This window comes from Mirounga angustirostris, unplaced genomic scaffold (genome assembly GCF_029215605.1).
Source record: "Mirounga angustirostris isolate CCGP_5_RB_7025 unplaced genomic scaffold, mMirAng1.0.hap1 SCAF_16, whole genome shotgun sequence".
Classification (NCBI taxonomy): Eukaryota; Metazoa; Chordata; class Mammalia; order Carnivora; family Phocidae; genus Mirounga; species Mirounga angustirostris.
Genome location: NW_026991724.1, coordinates 56,675,269 through 56,694,418, shown reverse-complemented (window position 1 = coordinate 56,694,418; position 19,150 = coordinate 56,675,269). Strand labels below are relative to the sequence as shown.

The 19,150-nt window shown below is 50.2% G+C and overlaps 1 protein-coding gene across 1 annotated transcript; it reads left to right on the top strand.

The window, feature by feature from the left end:
• Nucleotides 1–4,226: 4,226 nt before the first annotated feature.
• LOC135362790 (leukocyte immunoglobulin-like receptor subfamily A member 6) lies at nt 4,227–11,757 on the top strand. The gene is made up of 8 exons (XM_064580386.1): nt 4,227–4,349; nt 4,506–4,541; nt 4,723–5,007; nt 5,154–5,456; nt 5,680–5,976; nt 6,182–6,484; nt 9,285–9,335; nt 9,480–11,757. Exons 1-8 carry the CDS (start codon nt 4,316–4,318, stop codon nt 9,614–9,616), a joined length of 1,446 nt encoding a protein of 481 aa, XP_064436456.1. The 5' UTR covers nt 4,227–4,315; the 3' UTR covers nt 9,617–11,757.
• Nucleotides 11,758–19,150: the final 7,393 nt, after the last annotated feature.

The window sequence follows — 19,150 nt, the reverse complement described above, 5'->3', positions numbered from 1 at the left end:
GAGGATTTCAGAGGGGAGGGGGTGGGGGGATGGGTGAGCCCAATGGTGGGTATTGAGGAGGGCACGTGTTGTGTTTATTTTAATTATTGACTTACTTAAATTTATTTAGAGTCTCCTTTCCATGTACAATAGCAGCTAGTATGACCTTCATAGAACTTTCTGACCACAACAGTCCTTTGCTTAAATATTCCATAAACACTGGAAGAGGTGGCCATTTCCTCTGATGTGAAGACACCACAGCTACAAGAAACACGAAGAATCAGGGAAATATGACGCTACCAAAGGAAAAATCACATCTGCATTAGCCGACCATGAAAACAATGGAGATGGGTGAACTGCCTGACAATTCAAAATAATTTTCTCAAAGAACCTCGGTGAACTCACCTTCCACCAGGGGCCAGGAATACAAATGACAAAGGACAGTCTCTTCGATAAATGGTGTTGGGAAAATGAAACGTCCACATGAAGAAGATTGAGATTGGACCCTCACCTCACACCATATCACAAAAATCAACCCACATGGATTGAAGACGGAAACCTAAGACCTAAAACCATAAGACTACTGAAAGAAAACATACGGGAAAAGCCTCTTGACATCAATGTGGGCAATGATTTTGGGGATATGACCCCAAAAACATGGGCAACCGAGGCAAAAATAGACAAGCGGGATTGTCAAACTGAACACCTTCTGCTCGGCCAAGGAATCATCAACAGGGTGAAAAGGCAACTTACAGAACGGGAGAAAATCCTTGCAAACCACCCATCTGATAAGGGAGAGTTTTCAAATCTATAAGGACCTCACACAACTCAGTGCAATAATACCGATCATACTAAGAATAACCCAAATGAAAATGGGCAGAGGGCCCGAAAAGGCGTTTCTCAGAAGAAGACATCCAGAGGGCTGATATGTATATGAAATGGTGCTCAGCATCACTCAGCTTCAGGGAAATGCAAATCAAAAACCTCAGTGAGACACCAGCTCCCACCTGTTAGAAGAGCTCTTATCCAAACAACAAGGTGTAACAAGCTTTGGCAACAGTGTGGAGAAAATGAACCCTTTGTGCACGGCTGCTGGGGGTGTAAATTGGTGCAGCCGCTGTGGAAGATCAGAATGGAGTTTCCTCAAACGATTCAAAAGAAAGCAACCCTGGGATCCATAGGATCCAGCAATCCCACTCCTGAGTCTATGTCCACAGTAAATGAAATCAGGATCTCAAAGAGACATCTGCACCCCCGCGTTCATTGCAACATTAACCACAACAGCCAAGATATGAAAACAACCTAAATGTCTGTCTACAGATGAATGGATAAAGAAAATACGGTATTTATGTGAAAGGAGCACTACTCCACCTTGAAAAAGGAAATCCTGTCATTTGCGACAACCTGGGTGAACCCGGGGGACATTATGGGAAGGGACTTACGCAAAGCACAGAAGGCCAAGTACAGGGCGATCTCACTGATGTGTAAAAAATCCCAAATAGCAAACTCCTAGACACCCAGTAGAATAGTAGTTTCAGGGGCCGGGCAAAGGGGGGCATGGGGAGATGTTGGTCAAGGGGTATCAAGTCTCAGTCATGCAGACGAGTAAGTTCTGGAGATCCAATGCACAGCATTAGATCTAATGCACAGCAATGTGACTGGAGCTAACTGGAGCCTTTTGCATGCTGCAAATTTGCTTAGAGGGTAGGTCTTCAGTGTTCCCACCACACACAAACATGCACACGCACACACACACAAGTGCTCACTGCATGAGGTGCTGGATACATTAATTAGCTTGAATGTGGTCATCACTCCACAACCACACATTTATCAAAACATCAAGTTATGTACCTGAAATATATACAATTTCTATTTGTCATTTATACCTCAATAAGGTGGAAGCAATATTGTTTCATTTAGGGCGCCTGGGTGGCTCAGATGGTTAAGCGTCTGCCTTCGGCTCAGGTCATGATCCCAGGGTCCTGGGATCGAGTCCCACATCGGGCTCCCTGCTCCGCGGGAGCCTGCTTCTCCCTCTGCCTCTCTCTCTCTCTCTGTCTCTCATGAATAAATAAATAAAATCTTTAAAAAAAAATATTGTTTCATTTAATTACACCAAGCACTTTGGAAGTCACGTCATTTTTCATTTTAGATCATGGCACACGTGTTTAATGTGTGCGTTTACGTTTTTCTGAACAGGCGCTCATTACCGTCTCCCTTGAGGTAGGACAAGGTCCTAGTCGCAGGTCACCTGGACCGTGACCGCTCCTCTCTGGGTGTGTATGTGCACACCTGTGTGCACAGCCGTGTCTGTCTCTGGTATTTTCCAGTGCTTACATTTTTGCCATTTGTCCTTCATGCTGCACCTCACCTTCTCCATCCTGGGTTCCTGTTCACACCTGGGTTCCTATTCTTTTTTTTTTCCTTAAGATTTTTTTTTTAAGATTTTATTTATTTATTTGAGATAGAGAGAATGAGAGAGAGAGAGAGAACACATGAGAGGGGATAGGGTCAGAGGATGAAGCAGACTCCCTGGGGAGCAGGGAGCCCGATGCGGGACTCGATCCAGGGACTCCATGATCATGACCTGAGCCGAAGGCAGTCGCCCAACCAACTGAGCCACCCAGGCGCCCTTTTCTTAAGATTTTATTCATTTATATGGGGGGGGTGGGCAGGAGCTGAGAGAGAGGGACAAACAGACTCCGGGCTAGGCACAGAGCCTGATGTCAGGTTTGACCCAGAGCTAGATCCCACGACCCTGAGATCATGACCTGAGCCGAAATCGAAATCGAGAGTCAGAGCCTTAAGGGACGGAGACACACAGGCGCCCCCTGGGTTCCTGTTCTAAGGGAACTGCAACACTTGGCATCCGCTCACTGAGAGTGAAAATAGTCGACTACCTAAAAACGTGCAGTTCTGCAAATGCCTTCTCTCCCGTTCTCTCTCTACAGCAAGTTGCAGGGAAACCCTTTCTCATTTCCTTGTGTGAGTGTATGACTCCAGTCCTGGGAGAGGCAGCTGCAGCTGGTGGTTAAGGGATCCAACCCCAAAGCCCTTCTTGTCTCTCCTGAGGATGCAGCCCGACCTTCTGTTGGAGCCCTGACCCCTCTGCAGTGAGAGGACCCTGGGGAAGCCCTCTGTGTCCACACTGGTGGAAACATCGTCCCTAGGAGCCCTCCGAGGTCCCAGGCACCAGGGGAGACCCAGCTGGGTTCTCTGTTCCCTGCTGGGGTTCCACCTGCATCTGGAAATTTCATTTCCCGTTTACTTGCATGTGTCTGTGGCTGCATATTTCAGACGTACCGTGAGTGGCAGTCCTGGTATTCTGAGCAGACGAGGTCTCCAGTGGGCACACGAACCAGCCACCTGACCGCAGAGTCTGGCCCCAGGACCCCGTCACCGCAACAGGACCCCCAGCCCACGCTCGTCCTACCTGGTCTGGAAACTCACAGCTCCCCATCCCTCCCGTGACCTCGACACCAAATCCCCACAATCACTCTGGGGGGTGAGTTCAGGACGACATGCAGCAGATGGGACCTGAGGCTCAGAGCAAGGACATTACCTCCCAAGGTCATGCTGGCAGAGGATGATCCAGGAATAGTTCAATGAAGATCCACTTTCCTTCAAAATCAGAGCTCTAGCCCAAATAAATGTTCCCTGATGCCTGCACACAGGACCCCCCAGGGTGGGGAGGACGGCTGTGTCCCAGGAACAAGGGGCACCGCAGAGCCAGGAGGGACTTGCAGTGATATTCCCAGGAAGGGGGGAGGTGGACAATGTCAGAGCAAAATAGAGAAGTTCAGGGAGATTGTGATAGAAAGAGAACCTAAACTGCAGGGCCGTGAGAAGGGTTGTGTTTCCTTCCCCATTTGCCTGTATTTCTCCTCGGGGCTCATTGCAAGGGTGACCTCGACCTGAGCCGAGCAGAGGCGTCACATGTGGGTCTGTGTTGACATGAGCTCCCCAGCACAGCAGGAACCCCCACCCCCTGCAGCATCTCTGGGCCTGGGGACCCCGTCCACGGTGAGGACCCCAGGGATGTGCTGAGGATGAAGGAGACCCATGGGGGAGGCTCTGGGAGGGAAGGACATGCCTGGTCTCCTCACCTGGATGGGGCATCTCAGGAAGCCTCGGGGTCCACTTGCTGCACCATCATGGACACCAGAGCCAGGCTAGGTCCTGGGGAGGGGCTGTTCTCCTTCCTGTGGGGCTGCTGACGTGACAACCCCGTGACGGACAGGAACGGCCTCCGCGTGGCCACACCCTGTGTGTCTGTCGTCCTGTGGGCGCCTTGCTCCCTCCGTCTGCACAGCCGAAACCAGAGAGAGCAGACGCCATGACCCCCACCCTGACGGCCCTGCTCTGTCTCGGTGAGATCTGAGGAGGGGAGGGGACGCCCTATTCTGGGAGGGACCCGCCCCACAGCCAGGCCCTGGTCTGTCAGAGACCCCAGACTCAGGAGGCTCACGGGAGGAGCGGTTCTGCTCAGGATTCGGGGCAAACCTCTCACAGGAACTCTCTTCCAGGGCTGAGTGTGGGCCCCAGGACCCGAGTGCAGGCAGGTGAGTCTGTCCCCAGGGTTCCCAGTCCCACCTCCTCACTGGGGACAGGGGTCACCCACCAGGCAGAGGGGATGGAGAACAGCAGTTCCAGGCTGACAGAGGGGGACGTCTGGGGGTTTGGGGCAGAGCTGGGACCTGGGGGTGGGGAAGGTCTTGTGTCCCAGCCTCCGTTTCCTTCCAGGGACCCTCCCCAAACCCACCATCTGGGCTGAGCCAGGCTCTGTGATCCCCCGGGGGACCCCTGTGACCATCTGGTGTCAGGGGAGCCTGGAGGCCCAGGAGTACCGCCTGCAAAAAGAGGGAAACTCGGAGACCTGGCACAGTCAGAAGCCACTGGAGCCCAAGGACAAGGCCAAGCTCTCCATCAAATACATGACACATGTAGATGCAGGACGATATCTCTGTAACTATCTCAGTCCCACTGGCTGGTCAGAGCCCAGTGACCCCCTGGAGCTGGTGGTGACAGGTGCGAGCCCACTCAGGGTCCCAGCCCCAGGCTGTGCCCTCAGGAAGGGGGTCTGCTCTCAGGGTGTCTCCCTCTCAAAGCCCAGCCCTGGGGATAATGTGGGGGATCTGAGCCCCATTTAACACCGTCCCCTCCTCCTCTCCTAGGATCGCATGGCAAACCCAGCCTCTCAGCCCTGCCCAGCCCTGTCGTGACCTCAGGAGGGAATGTGACCTTCCAGTGTGGCTCACGGTTGGGACTCAACAGGTTCGTCCTGATGAGGGAAGGAGAACACCAGACCTTCTGGACCCTGGACTCCCAGCGAGCCCCCAGTGGGGGGTCCCAGGCCCTGTTCCCTGTGGGCCCCGTGACCCCCAGCCCCAGGTGGACGTTCAGATGCTATGGTTATTACAACAACAACCCTCAGGTGTGGTCGGACCCCAGTGACCCCCTGGAGCTGCTGGTCTCAGGTGAGGGAGTCTGATTGTTGCCCCATCCCTGTTTTGAGGCACCAGACAGGTTATGGGGGCTCCGCTCCCAGGGGAGCCCCAGATGAGAGGGTGGGGTGAGGGGACAACAGGGGCTCACAGGTCAGAGTCACAGAGGGTGATGGACAGTGAGACCGGGGTCAGGATGGGAGAAGGGAGGTTTGGGGAGCATCAGCCCCTGCAATCCACGGCTGGTCTCTCCCAGGTGCATTGGGGAAGCCCTCCCTCCTGACCCAGCAGGGCCCTGTCGTGACCTCTGGACAGAACCTGACCCTCCAGTGTCGCTCTGATGTCGGCTACGACAGATTCGCTCTGTCCAAGGAGGGCGCACGGGACCCTCCCCAGCTTCTTGGCCGACAGCCCCAGGCTGGGCTCTCTGGGGCAGACTTCTACCTGGGCCCTGTGAGACCCTCCCACGGGGGCCGGTACGCATGCTATGGTGGACGCAAGCTCTCCTCCGAGTGGTCGGCCCCCAGTGACCCCCTGGACATCCTGGTCGCAGGTGAGATGCGACGGGGTCAGTCAGGACCCCAGACTCTGCACAGGTCCTGCCAGGGGGGCCCAGGTGGTGGTGGTGGGACCAGGGGTGTGGGGTCCCCAGGGAGGGAGAGAGACAGGGCCGGGGAAGGGAGAGACTCAGAGGACACAGACAGTCTCAGTTCAGAGCAAGGGCTGGACAGCCCCTCACCTGCCCTTCCTCTCTCTAGGACAGCTCCCCTACACACCCTCCCTCTCAGTGCAGCCGGGACCCACGGTGACCTCAGGAGAGAATGTGACCCTGCTGTGTCAGTCATGGATCTCTGAGGACACTTTCCTTCTGTCCAAGGAGGGGGCAGCCGATCCCCCCCTGCGTCTTAGATCAAAGCGCCGAGCTGGGCAGCACCAGGCTGAATTCTCCATGAGTCCTGTGACCTCAGCCCACGGGGGGACCTACAGGTGCTACGGCTCATCCAGCGCCTCCCCCTACCTGTTGTCCCAGCCCAGTGACCCCCTGGAGCTCCTGGTCTCAGGTGAGGGGCCCCTGAACCTGACCTTTATGAGCTCTGTCAGCTCAAGATGCACGTTTCAGGAAAGCCTGACACGGTAGCAAATGTGGGCGTCACGGGGGCTCCACGGAGGAGGGTCCATCCCAGGGGAGACTGGAAAGACCCACCGGGGCTGCCCTATGCTGCAGTCCCAGCAGAGGTAAGGAGTAGGGGGCTGCATGAGGGGTGGGGGAGTGAGGACGATCGTGAGTAGACAGAGGCCTCCCACTCACCTCCTGTCCCCTCCATATCAGAATCGGAGCCGTGGTGTCAGCCCCACGGGACACTCTCCTAGAGAGAAGCCTCCCCGCCTGCAGGCGCCACTCTGCTGCCCCCTGTGCTCACCTGGGGGCCTCCATGCCCCTCAGTGCACACCTGAGACTGAGGAGGGGCCGTGCCCGGCTCACGGGAGTCCCCAGGGACGCTGCACCGTGTGCCCACGTGCAGCTGCTGTCCCCTGGGCATTGGGTGTGGACGCTTGTCCAGGTCCCTGCGCCTGCTTCTCACACCTTCTAGAGCAGCACCTGCAGATATGGTGACAAAGGGAACTCAGGTGACAGGGATGCAGCCTCAGAAACAAGTCATCCTTCTGTGTGCATCGGGTCACATCCGATTCACACATTCCTTGTGGGGAAGAACTTCTGGGCACTACCGAGTCTTAGCACATTTTCAACGAGTCCCATTTATTTACTTATTTCCTGCGTAGAAGTCAGCGATTCATCACTTGCATGAACTTCACAGCCTTTCAACGTTTTCCGTAGAAGTGGTGTCAGTTCGCAGCCTGTTCTATGAACTTCTTAGCTACTTTAATACCATATATGTCAGTTGTCCGAATAATAGTTCCCTACGCCTGAGAGAGCTATGGGTGTGGGCATATTTTTATGTGCTGTGAACTCACTACACTCTTTTCCTTTCAACTATTTCTCAATGCGCTGCTCGAAATTACACATGGAAATTTCACTTTCTCGTTTCCAAAATGCACACCTGTGTTTCTCACTTCAAAGGACGGAGAAAATGGTCACAAGATTCACGTCAGGGAAACAGCTTGATTTATACCCCAAATTTATTTTAAAGCAAGTTCATTAAAAATCTATTTTTATATTGAAAGCACCGCTGACCTATCCGTTTCAATCCATTTTCCTGCTTTATTAGGGTTTCATTAAAAATGTGATCTTTTCCTGAAAGATGTACGTCTCCTGAACAACTATGTTTTCTCTTTGATTTTTAGCCACATGAGGCTCTTTACAAAGGCTTCCTGGTTTCAAACATTTGGGTGTTAACCCAACTGCATAACGTTTACTGTTCACTAGTATTTTCTGAATTGTATAAGCTAATATTACTTTGACCATTTGTATGAATCTTGATAATTAGGATTGGTCCATATTTTGTTTTTCCTTTTTTTTACTATTTTCTTTTCATCTGAAAACTAGGTTGAGATGTTAACGATTTCCTAGTTTGTGTGTTCCCTCCATAGTAAATTCCACCGACTCTCTCCTTTCCTGGAGGTTTGAAATCCACACGTAGGGACTTCCTCAGGTCTGGCCTGTGATATAGTGGGGACAGAGGTTGTCTTTTCAGTGCAAATAAAACGATTAACTATCCCTACTTGAAACCTCACCTGATTTCTAGAGTTTGTCCCCAAACAGTGAGATGAGGATGGAGACTCCTCCTGGGCACGTGTCCCTGACCTGCCTCCAATTCCCCAAAGCCTGAGTCCAGACCCTCCTGTCCCCTGCCCACCCCCACACGCCACAGACTCGAGTGCCCTCCTGTTGAGGAACAGACAGACTGTACCTCTCTCTGCGTCTGTCTCTCTCTCTACACAGGAAGATGTAGATAGATATCCATACATATACACTTGATTATGTATTTATATTATATCTGCTATTATACAAATAGACATGGTTATAAAAATCCATACATATAATCTATGAGTGTAAAGCACATATATGTGTAATCCATGTATATCTATCTGAAGCCATTCATCCTCATGCCCATAATCTTCATCCCATAGCTTTTCACATGTTTGTAACTGGTCTTCCTGTCTAGATCCACACTGCAAGCAAGGAATAATGATGTTCATATGACCCAATGACTGAACATCTTTAGGAGATACATATTAATGTGTTAGATGTAGATATGTGTATACAGATCGATCGATCTATCTCTCTATCTATTTATCTAGCTATCATCTATCATCTCTCTATGTATCTACCACTGCAGGTATTTCTAACTATATGAAGAATGAATTAATGAACATATCCAAGGATGAATACTCTAGGTACAGATTAAAATGCAGACCCTGAAGAATGGGAGCTGGTTGATATGGAGCGAAGGGGACCCTGCCCCAGACATTGGCCCCTCTGTGCTCCTGACACATCCCCTCGTCCATGGACGCTGGGTCCTCAGCTACTGAATGAGTGGGAACTCTCGTCTGCAGGGACATGAGCACAGGAGGTTTGTGTCCCAGACTGAACAGAGAACATACAAGGACATGATGATTTCTGTGTGGGGAGCCCATTTTTCTCTGCAATCCTGAGCTCCTGGGGCACAGTCAGAATCTACCCAGAATGACTCAGAAGTCAAGTCTGAAATCAAGGAAAACAAGGAGGCTGAAGGAATCCAGTGAGGAGAGCAGAGGAACCCCTGCTAGTGCAGAGAAGGGTTAGTTCAGGAACTGTACAAAAACTACATAGTGACAGGTTGAGGGATATAGAACACAGAGCAGAGGGCAGGCTGGACGGGGGTCTCCAGCTCCTTCCATCTGCTTCCATCTTCCCTGCAGGAACAGCTGACACCCTGAGCCCACCCCAAAACAATTCAGACCCCAGCAGTGGTAAGTAGAAGAATGTCTCAGTGATGGGGCTGGGATGGAGGGGGTGTCCTGTCAGGGGGAGGCGGGTGTCCTGGGTCGACATCCGGCATCCGGGCTCATTTGGGTCCACACTGACCTCTGCACCCTCTCTGTCCTCATTCTTAGCCTCAGATCGCAGGGATTACACGGTGGAGAATCTGATCCGAATGGGCATGGCTGCCTTGATCCTGGTGGTCCTCGGGATTCTGCTACTCGAGGCTCAGCACAGCCAGGCAAGGACCCCAGGTGCAGCCAGGAGCTAAACACAAGGGGGAGCCAACCCACCATTCCCTGTGGCAGACCTTTGGACATCAATCTAATCTGCCCAAGGGGGTCTGGAAGAAAGCCTGCAGCTCATGCTGGCTGATCTGCCTGCTGAGAACATCCAGGGGAAACATGGTTTAGATGCCAGGAAATGTCTGGGCTGTTCTCAGTCCAGGACTCGTCCCCCATGAACTGTGGTGCTTTCCCTCCTGCCATTGTTGGACATCCTTGACTGCCCCCCGTCTTTCCTCATCCCTGTGACTTGAGGGTTTGTCCCACACGGCAGGGTCGGGTTCATACCTTCCTACAGCAGCAGCTCTGGTCCACTTTCATGGGATACATTTCCCTTTACTCGCCATTTTCTCATTCCCTGATGTGCACCTCCATCCCTTCAGCCCAAAACACAAGATCTGTTTTCATAAGTAAATAGATGGGTGAAAATCAGGTCCACTTTGGAACACATGAATCCAAACCCTTGCCCTAAACCCTCTCTGGAATCGTGGAGGTCTTCTCTCCTCATCTGATGACACCTGGTAGAGTTTTCCAGAAATACCATCAGTTTGAGGGAGCTCAGGGGTGTTTGAAGTGAAGCCTGGTGGTGAGCTACTACACTGACTCCAAGATATAAGTGGTTTTTTTAAAATGTTGCGACTCGTGGCATTTGCCCATTTCTTTGGTGTAAACACTCCCGTCATGGCCAACATCAAGGAGCCGCATGAATGCACCGTGTGCCCAGGTGGGAGTCATGGATACAGCACCTTTCACAAGTGAGTGGGATCCAGCTGCAGGCACACCTCACTGGTGAGCACGACGTGCACGTGTGCTTCCTTCTATTTTAAAGGTCCTGGTACTTCCCACCTCAGTGTGATGCCACAGTTTCAGAGAAATTGTGATGCCAAAATCCTCCTGCATGCACAGGAGAGGCAAGAGAACACAGGGGCAAAATCCAAAGTTGGAGAAAATACTATGCACTTAGACTGCCGGTACATTACTGGTAGAAGTGTAAGTTGCTACAAGCAATTTGAGGAGTAGATCAGAATCCCCTGGTGGAAGGAAGGGACACAGCTCTGGCCCATAACTCCACACCCTAGAGGAAACTGGGCACATATGCATGGTGACTCCTGCAGGAGAATATTGACAAGGCTATTGCTCTGTGTAGACAAAGCCATACAAATAGAATTACAATTAATGAATGTTTGTGTTACGTGTATGTAATGGACTATTTTATGGCCAAAAAAAGCACAAATTAAAATACCAAGCAATCATATAAATCACTTTGGAACTAAACTGAAAAAAAAAAAAAAAAACAAGGGAAATTTTGAGAACCAGGTGTGTAGAGTTATTCCATTATATACATAAGTGCAAAAAAGAAGCGTGTATTATTTAAGGAGGCAAAGTTATGTTTAAGCCTATAAATAAAGGAAGGGAAAGAATCCCATGACATCTCTAAGGTGGTAAACAACATGGTGATGTTGAAGGTTTTGTTCAGGATGGAAACCACCATCTGGAGCACTGGTGGTGTTCTCCATGATGCTAGTCTGTCGACTCAGGGTCCACGTGTTGTTCCTGGTAAAGAACACATTTCTGTCTGTAACCTGCACCTAGTCTGCAGACACCTTAGTGAGATGGGGCTGAAGTGGGATGGAACAGCCATAGTCTACACTAGATCCTGAGCATCATCCAAAGTCACCTTGGATCTGACACAGTGCCTAGTCCCATGATGGCACTGAGGTCCCTCAAAACAGGATCACTATCTACCTGTGGAGACTCCCCTGAGTCTGATCAGACAATGAGCCACGTCCCAGGTAAGAAGCTGGCTCTCTGAACAGCCACTTCAGTGTCATGGACTGTGTGGTTAGCTATTAAAAACTGGTTCGAATGAGTCAGGACCTGTCATTCCTGGTAATCTGAACCAGGTTGGAGATCATCGGTGTGGACCTGGGGCCACTACAGAGACTGGGAATGGCCATCTCTGACTCTGGTTGTCTACTTCGACGATCTGGGGTCATGACAGCAGGAACTCTTACTCCACCATCCTGCTATCTGTCTGTCTGTATGTCTGCTGTTTGAATTCTCACATCCTCCAGCTTTTCAGATGATGTACTTTCATCTTCCCTTTTTCTTCATATTTCATAAATTAAACAAATATCGCATGTCTTACTCTTTTGCTTCCATATTTTTGTCCATGTTCCTTAAAAGGAAAACTGGGGTCTTCACTCAGCAGCTCTTGCCTGAAAACACTAACAGAAAGCATAATTTGCAAATAGCCTAAGATCTAAATAGCAGAGCAGATCCACACATGTCCACCATACTGTCCCCAGAGAGTGTGTTCTCACACCCATGCCTGTTCTGCTTTGGAAAATCCTCCGTGGATCTCCAATTCTTTCTCACGAGATGGTCCTTGCTGCTGAGTCAGGCATTCAAGGCTCTTCATGGTGAGCCTGGCTAACCTGTCCAGACTTATTTCCATCTGAATCTTGCCCCTGCTCTTATCATCAGTTCATTATTCCCAAAATTTGGGCATAAGATAGTAAGTACATGTTGCTCATGCATCAGGGGTGAGCTGATGCCGGGGAATCCTGCTGAAGTACCTCAGTCTCATTCAGATGTCTGCTTCGAGAGCTTCCAGAAAGCGTGCACTGTCTTTGATTGACAATCTGGGGGTTACTAGGCTCTGCATCATGGATCTCTAACCACTCCAACGTCTATTTCTGGAATACCGCCAACGAGATGGAGAAGCACAAAACAGGGAGAACACGCACGATGCATCTTGTTGCCAACATGCAGTTGTGGACATGCCCCTTCCAGTTTACTTGACTTATCAGATGGTCACAAGGTGGACTTCAGAGTGGGAACTTGGGCTCCACCACATGGACAGGCACTGAAAATACTCACTTCCAAAGGATGCAGTACAGGAAGGGAAAGCACTAAGTCTACAGTGGGGAGATGCAGGAAAGCTTGAACAACCACATGAATATCAGATGACGTGTATTTCACAGCAAACAATAGTATCACCGAAAAAGAAGGACAGTGCCTGATTAAGGGGTTTCCTCTGTAAGAAAACATAACAATTCTCAATGTGCAACCACCAAAAAGCACAGCTTCAAAATGCAAAAGACAAAAAATGGCTTGAACAGGCAGGGGGTTAGGGGGCTGACTCAAAGGGTAGCACATGTGAGTCTTGATCTTGGGATCTTGAGTTCAAGCGCCATGTTGGGTGAGGAGCCTACTTGAATAAAAAATATACGTGTGTGTGTGTGTGTGTGTGTGTTTAATTTCTTGGACGGAGAAGAAATGGGGAACTCCACAACCAGGGAGAGACCTCAACACTCTTGATTATACTTTTTTTTAAAAGATTTTATTTATTTATTTGAGAGAGAGAATGAGAGACAGAGAGCACGAGAGGGAAGAGGGTCAGAGGGAGAAGCAGACCCCCTGCTGAGCAGGGAGCCCGATGCGGGACTCGATCCCAGGACTCCGGGATCATGACCTGAGCCGAAGGCAGTTGCTTAACCAACTGAGCCACCCAGGCGCCCCACTCTTGATTATACTTACACTTTACATGCGAATTGTGGTGCCACCATTCCTCAATGGGAGATGATCTGCAGACTCCGTCCTCTCCTGGTCCACTTTCCATATGCCTCACTGTCCTCAAGCAGGAGCTCTGGGGAGGACCCCTCTCCTCTGAACCCTGTAGCATCTTTACAGTTTGCGTGGAGAGCTATGCCCAGCATCGACGTCTGCTCTGAGGGGGCAGAATGAACAAGACGGTGTGTCCTGAGATGTTGGAGCCACAGGTCCTGTTGCCCATGGGAAGGGGCAGGTCAGCCAGGGGCACTGCTTATGAGAATGAAAAGCTGCCCGGCAGGGCCAGGGAGAGGATCCCACCCTCCTCCCACACCCCTTGTTCACTGCTTCTCTGAGGAGGATGCTGTTGGGGTCTCCAGGCAGCCTGGCTGGAGAGGAGAGAAGCTTGCCCTCCATCCCTGTCTCTTGCACCTCACAGCCAACCAGCCAGCAGAAACCACTCAGCCTCCTTCACCCCTGTCCTGTCCACCCCACAGCCTACCCTGCAGCCCACACCTGGACACAGCTGGCCCGTGCAGCCGCATCCCCCACCTTGCCGGGGCTCTGTGCTCCAGGGCCACCTGCTTCTCCAGGTCACCCCGCACACACCCATCTCTGCAACTTCCCTTCAGCATCTGCCCCTTCCCTTCCCAGAGTCCACCCCTGGTCCTCGCCATCCCCGGGGTCAACTGCTTGCTCTTCCAGCTGAACCCAGGGCTGTTCCCGGTGAGTCCAGATGTGACGCTCCAACCTCAGCTGCCATTCTGCCTTCCTCCACCCAGACTGGGGCAGTTTCCTGTGACACACCCACAGTCCTGCACACGCACGTGCACACGCACTCACACAATCATGCTGGGCCCGTAGACACTTCCCCAATTTCCCAGATCAGCGCTCTGGAAGCTTTTCCTCTTCGGCTCCTGTGAAAGTAGAGGCAAAGGTAATGTCTGCATCCCTTCTCTCCTGTGGAAGCGTGTTTATGAATCAGGAGGGGGGGTGTGAGCTTCATGTGATCAATCCATATACATCATTTGGAATACCAGCTGACGCTCAAGGTTTGCCTTCAATTATTGTGTTTATTTTATTTTATTTTATTTTATTTTATTTTATTTTATTTAAATTATGTTATGTCAGTCACCATACAGTATATCTTTAGTTTTTGATGGAGTTCTCAAACTCAACACCAAAAAACCCCAAATAATCAAGTCAAAAAATGGGCAGAAGACATGAACAGACACTTCTCCGAAGAAGACATACAAATGGCTAACAGATACATGAAAAAGTGTTCATCATCATTAGCCATCAGGGAAATTCAAATCAAAACCACATTGAGATACCACCTTACACAAGTTAGAATGGCAAAAATGGACAGGGAAAGAAACAACAAATCTTGGAGAGGTTGTGGAGAAAGGGGAACCCTCTTACACTGTTGGTGGGAATGCAAGTTGGTACAGTCACTTTAAAAAAACAGTGTGGAGGTTCCTCAAAAAACTAAAAATAGAGATACCCTAGGACCCAGCAATTGCACTCCTGGGTATTTACCCCAAAGACACAGATGTGGTGAAAAGAAGGGCCATATGCACCCCAATGTTCATAGCAGCAATGTCCACAATAGCCAAACTGTGGAAAGTGCCGAGATGCCCTTCAACAGATGAATGGAGAAAGAAGATGTGGTCCATATATACAATGGACTATTACTCAGCCATCAGAAAGGATGAATACCCAACTTTTACATGCACATGGATGGGACTGGAGGGGATTATGCGAAGTGAAATAAGTCAAGCAGAGAAAGTCAATTGTCATATGGTTTCACTTATTTGTGGAACATAAGGAATCGCATGGAGGACATTGGGAGAAGGAAGGAAAAATGAAGCGGGGGAAATCGGAGGGGGAGACCAACCATGAGAGACTAGGGACTCCTAGAAACAAACTGAGGATTTCAGAGGGGAGGGGGTGGGGGGATGGGTGAGCCCAATGGTGGGTATTGAGGAGGGCACGTGTTGTGTTTATTTTAATTATTGACTTACTTAAATTTATTTAGAGTCTCCTTTCCATGTACAATAGCAGCTAGTATGACCTTCATAGAACTTTCTGACCACAACAGTCCTTTGCTTAAATATTCCATAAACACTGGAAGAGGTGGCCATTTCCTCTGATGTGAAGACACCACAGCTACAAGAAACACGAAGAATCAGGGAAATATGACGCTACCAAAGGAAAAATCACATCTGCATTAGCCGACCATGAAAACAATGGAGATGGGTGAACTGCCTGACAATTCAAAATAATTTTCTCAAAGAACCTCGGTGAACTCACCTTCCACCAGGGGCCAGGAATACAAATGACAAAGGACAGTCTCTTCGATAAATGGTGTTGGGAAAATGAAACGTCCACATGAAGAAGATTGAGATTGGACCCTCACCTCACACCACATCACAAAAATCAACCCACATGGATTGAAGACGGAAACCTAAGACCTGAAACCATAAGACTACTGAAAGAAAACATACGGGAAAAGCCTCTTGACATCAATGTGGGCAATGATTTTGGGGATATGACCCCAAAAACATGGGCAACCGAGGCAAAAATAGACAAGCGGGATTGTCAAACTGAACACCTTCTGCTCGGCCAAGGAATCATCAACAGGGTGAAAAGGCAACTTACAGAACGGGAGAAAATCCTTGCAAACCACCCATCTGATAAGGGAGAGTTTTCAAATCTATAAGGACCTCACACAACTCAGTGCAATAATACCGATCATACTAAGAATAACCCAAATGAAAATGGGCAGAGGGCCCGAAAAGGCGTTTCTCAGAAGAAGACATCCAGAGGGCTGATATGTATATGAAATGGTGCTCAGCATCACTCAGCTTCAGGGAAATGCAAATCAAAAACCTCAGTGAGACACCAGCTCCCACCTGTTAGAAGAGCTCTTATCCAAACAACAAGGTGTAACAAGCTTTGGCAACAGTGTGGAGAAAATGAACCCTTTGTGCACGGCTGCTGGGGGTGTAAATTGGTGCAGCCGCTGTGGAAGATCAGAATGGAGTTTCCTCAAACGATTCAAAAGAAAGCAACCCTGGGATCCATAGGATCCAGCAATCCCACTCCTGAGTCTATGTCCACAGTAAATGAAATCAGGATCTCAAAGAGACATCTGCACCCCCGCGTTCATTGCAACATTAACCACAACAGCCAAGATATGAAAACAACCTAAATGTCTGTCTACAGATGAATGGATAAAGAAAATACGGTATTTATGTGAAAGGAGCACTACTCCACCTTGAAAAAGGAAATCCTGTCATTTGCGACAACCTGGGTGAACCCGGGGGACATTATGGGAAGGGACTTACGCAAAGCACAGAAGGCCAAGTACAGGGCGATCTCACTGATGTGTAAAAAATCCCAAATAGCAAACTCCTAGACACCCAGTAGAATAGTAGTTTCAGGGGCCGGGCAAAGGGGGGCATGGGGAGATGTTGGTCAAGGGGTATCAAGTCTCAGTCATGCAGACGAGTAAGTTCTGGAGATCCAATGCACAGCATTAGATCTAATGCACAGCAATGTGACTGGAGCTAACTGGAGCCTTTTGCATGCTGCAAATTTGCTTAGAGGGTAGGTCTTCAGTGTTCCCACCACACACAAACATGCACACGCACACACACACAAGTGCTCACTGCATGAGGTGCTGGATACATTAATTAGCTTGAATGTGGTCATCACTCCACAACCACACATTTATCAAAACATCAAGTTATGTACCTGAAATATATACAATTTCTATTTGTCATTTATACCTCAATAAGGTGGAAGCAATATTGTTTCATTTAGGGCGCCTGGGTGGCTCAGATGGTTAAGCGTCTGCCTTCGGCTCAGGTCATGATCCCAGGGTCCTGGGATCGAGTCCCACATCGGGCTCCCTGCTCCGCGGGAGCCTGCTTCTCCCTCTGCCTCTCTCTCTCTCTCTGTCTCTCATGAATAAATAAATAAAATCTTTAAAAAAAAATATTGTTTCATTTAATTACACCAAGCACTTTGGAAGTCACGTCATTTTTCATTTTAGATCATGGCACACGTGTTTAATGTGTGCGTTTACGTTTTTCTGAACAGGCGCTCATTACCGTCTCCCTTGAGGTAGGACAAGGTCCTAGTCGCAGGTCACCTGGACCGTGACCGCTCCTCTCTGGGTGTGTATGTGCACACCTGTGTGCACAGCCGTGTCTGTCTCTGGTATTTTCCAGTGCTTACATTTTTGCCATTTGTCCTTCATGCTGCACCTCACCTTCTCCATCCTGGGTTCCTGTTCACACCTGGGTTCCTATTCTTTTTTTTTTCCTTAAGATTTTTTTTTTAAGATTTTATTTATTTATTTGAGATAGAGAGAATGAGAGAGAGAGAGAGAACACATGAGAGGGGATAGGGTCAGAGGATGAAGCAGACTCCCTGGGGAGCAGGGAGCCCGATGCGGGACTCGATCCAGGGACTCCATGATCATGACCTGAGCCGAAGGCAGTCGCCCAACCAACTGAGCCACCCAGGCGCCCTTTTCTTAAGATTTTATTCATTTATATGGGGGGGGTGGGCAGGAGCTGAGAGAGAGGGACAAACAGACTCCGGGCTAGGCACAGAGCCTGATGTCAGGTTTGACCCAGAGCTAGATCCCACGACCCTGAGATCATGACCTGAGCCGAAATCGAAATCGAGAGTCAGAGCCTTAAGGGACGGAGACACACAGGCGCCCCCTGGGTTCCTGTTCTAAGGGAACTGCAACACTTGGCATCCGCTCACTGAGAGTGAAAATAGTCGACTACCTAAAAACGTGCAGTTCTGCAAATGCCTTCTCTCCCGTTCTCTCTCTACAGCAAGTTGCAGGGAAACCCTTTCTCATTTCCTTGTGTGAGTGTATGACTCCAGTCCTGGGAGAGGCAGCTGCAGCTGGTGGTTAAGGGATCCAACCCCAAAGCCCTTCTTGTCTCTCCTGAGGATGCAGCCCGACCTTCTGTTGGAGCCCTGACCCCTCTGCAGTGAGAGGACCCTGGGGAAGCCCTCTGTGTCCACACTGGTGGAAACATCGTCCCTAGGAGCCCTCCGAGGTCCCAGGCACCAGGGGAGACCCAGCTGGGTTCTCTGTTCCCTGCTGGGGTTCCACCTGCATCTGGAAATTTCATTTCCCGTTTACTTGCATGTGTCTGTGGCTGCATATTTCAGACGTACCGTGAGTGGCAGTCCTGGTATTCTGAGCAGACGAGGTCTCCAGTGGGCACACGAACCAGCCACCTGACCGCAGAGTCTGGCCCCAGGACCCCGTCACCGCAACAGGACCCCCAGCCCACGCTCGTCCTACCTGGTCTGGAAACTCACAGCTCCCCATCCCTCCCGTGACCTCGACACCAAATCCCCACAATCACTCTGGGGGGTGAGTTCAGGACGACATGCAGCAGATGGGACCTGAGGCTCAGAGCAAGGACATTACCTCCCAAGGTCATGCTGGCAGAGGATGATCCAGGAATAGTTCAATGAAGATCCACTTTCCTTCAAAATCAGAGCTCTAGCCCAAATAAATGTTCCCTGATGCCTGCACACAGGACCCCCCAGGGTGGGGAGGACGGCTGTGTCCCAGGAACAAGGGGCACCGCAGAGCCAGGAGGGACTTGCAGTGATATTCCCAGGAAGGGGGGAGGTGGACAATGTCAGAGCAAAATAGAGAAGTTCAGGGAGATTGTGATAGAAAGAGAACCTAAACTGCAGGGCCGTGAGAAGGGTTGTGTTTCCTTCCCCATTTGCCTGTATTTCTCCTCGGGGCTCATTGCAAGGGTGACCTCGACCTGAGCCGAGCAGAGGCGTCACATGTGGGTCTGTGTTGACATGAGCTCCCCAGCACAGCAGGAACCCCCACCCCCTGCAGCATCTCTGGGCCTGGGGACCCCGTCCACGGTGAGGACCCCAGGGATGTGCTGAGGATGAAGGAG

Bases quoted from the DNA above. Each gene is read 5' to 3' on its own strand.
- LOC135362790 (XM_064580386.1), top strand. From the start codon at position 4,316: ATGACCCCCACCCTGACGGCCCTGCTCTGTCTCG. The intron at 5,008-5,153 runs GTGCGAGCCCAC...CTCCTCTCCTAG, and splicing joins CCTGGAGCTGGTGGTGACAG to GATCGCATGGCAAACCCAGC. The intron at 5,977-6,181 runs GTGAGATGCGAC...TCCTCTCTCTAG, and splicing joins CCTGGACATCCTGGTCGCAG to GACAGCTCCCCTACACACCC.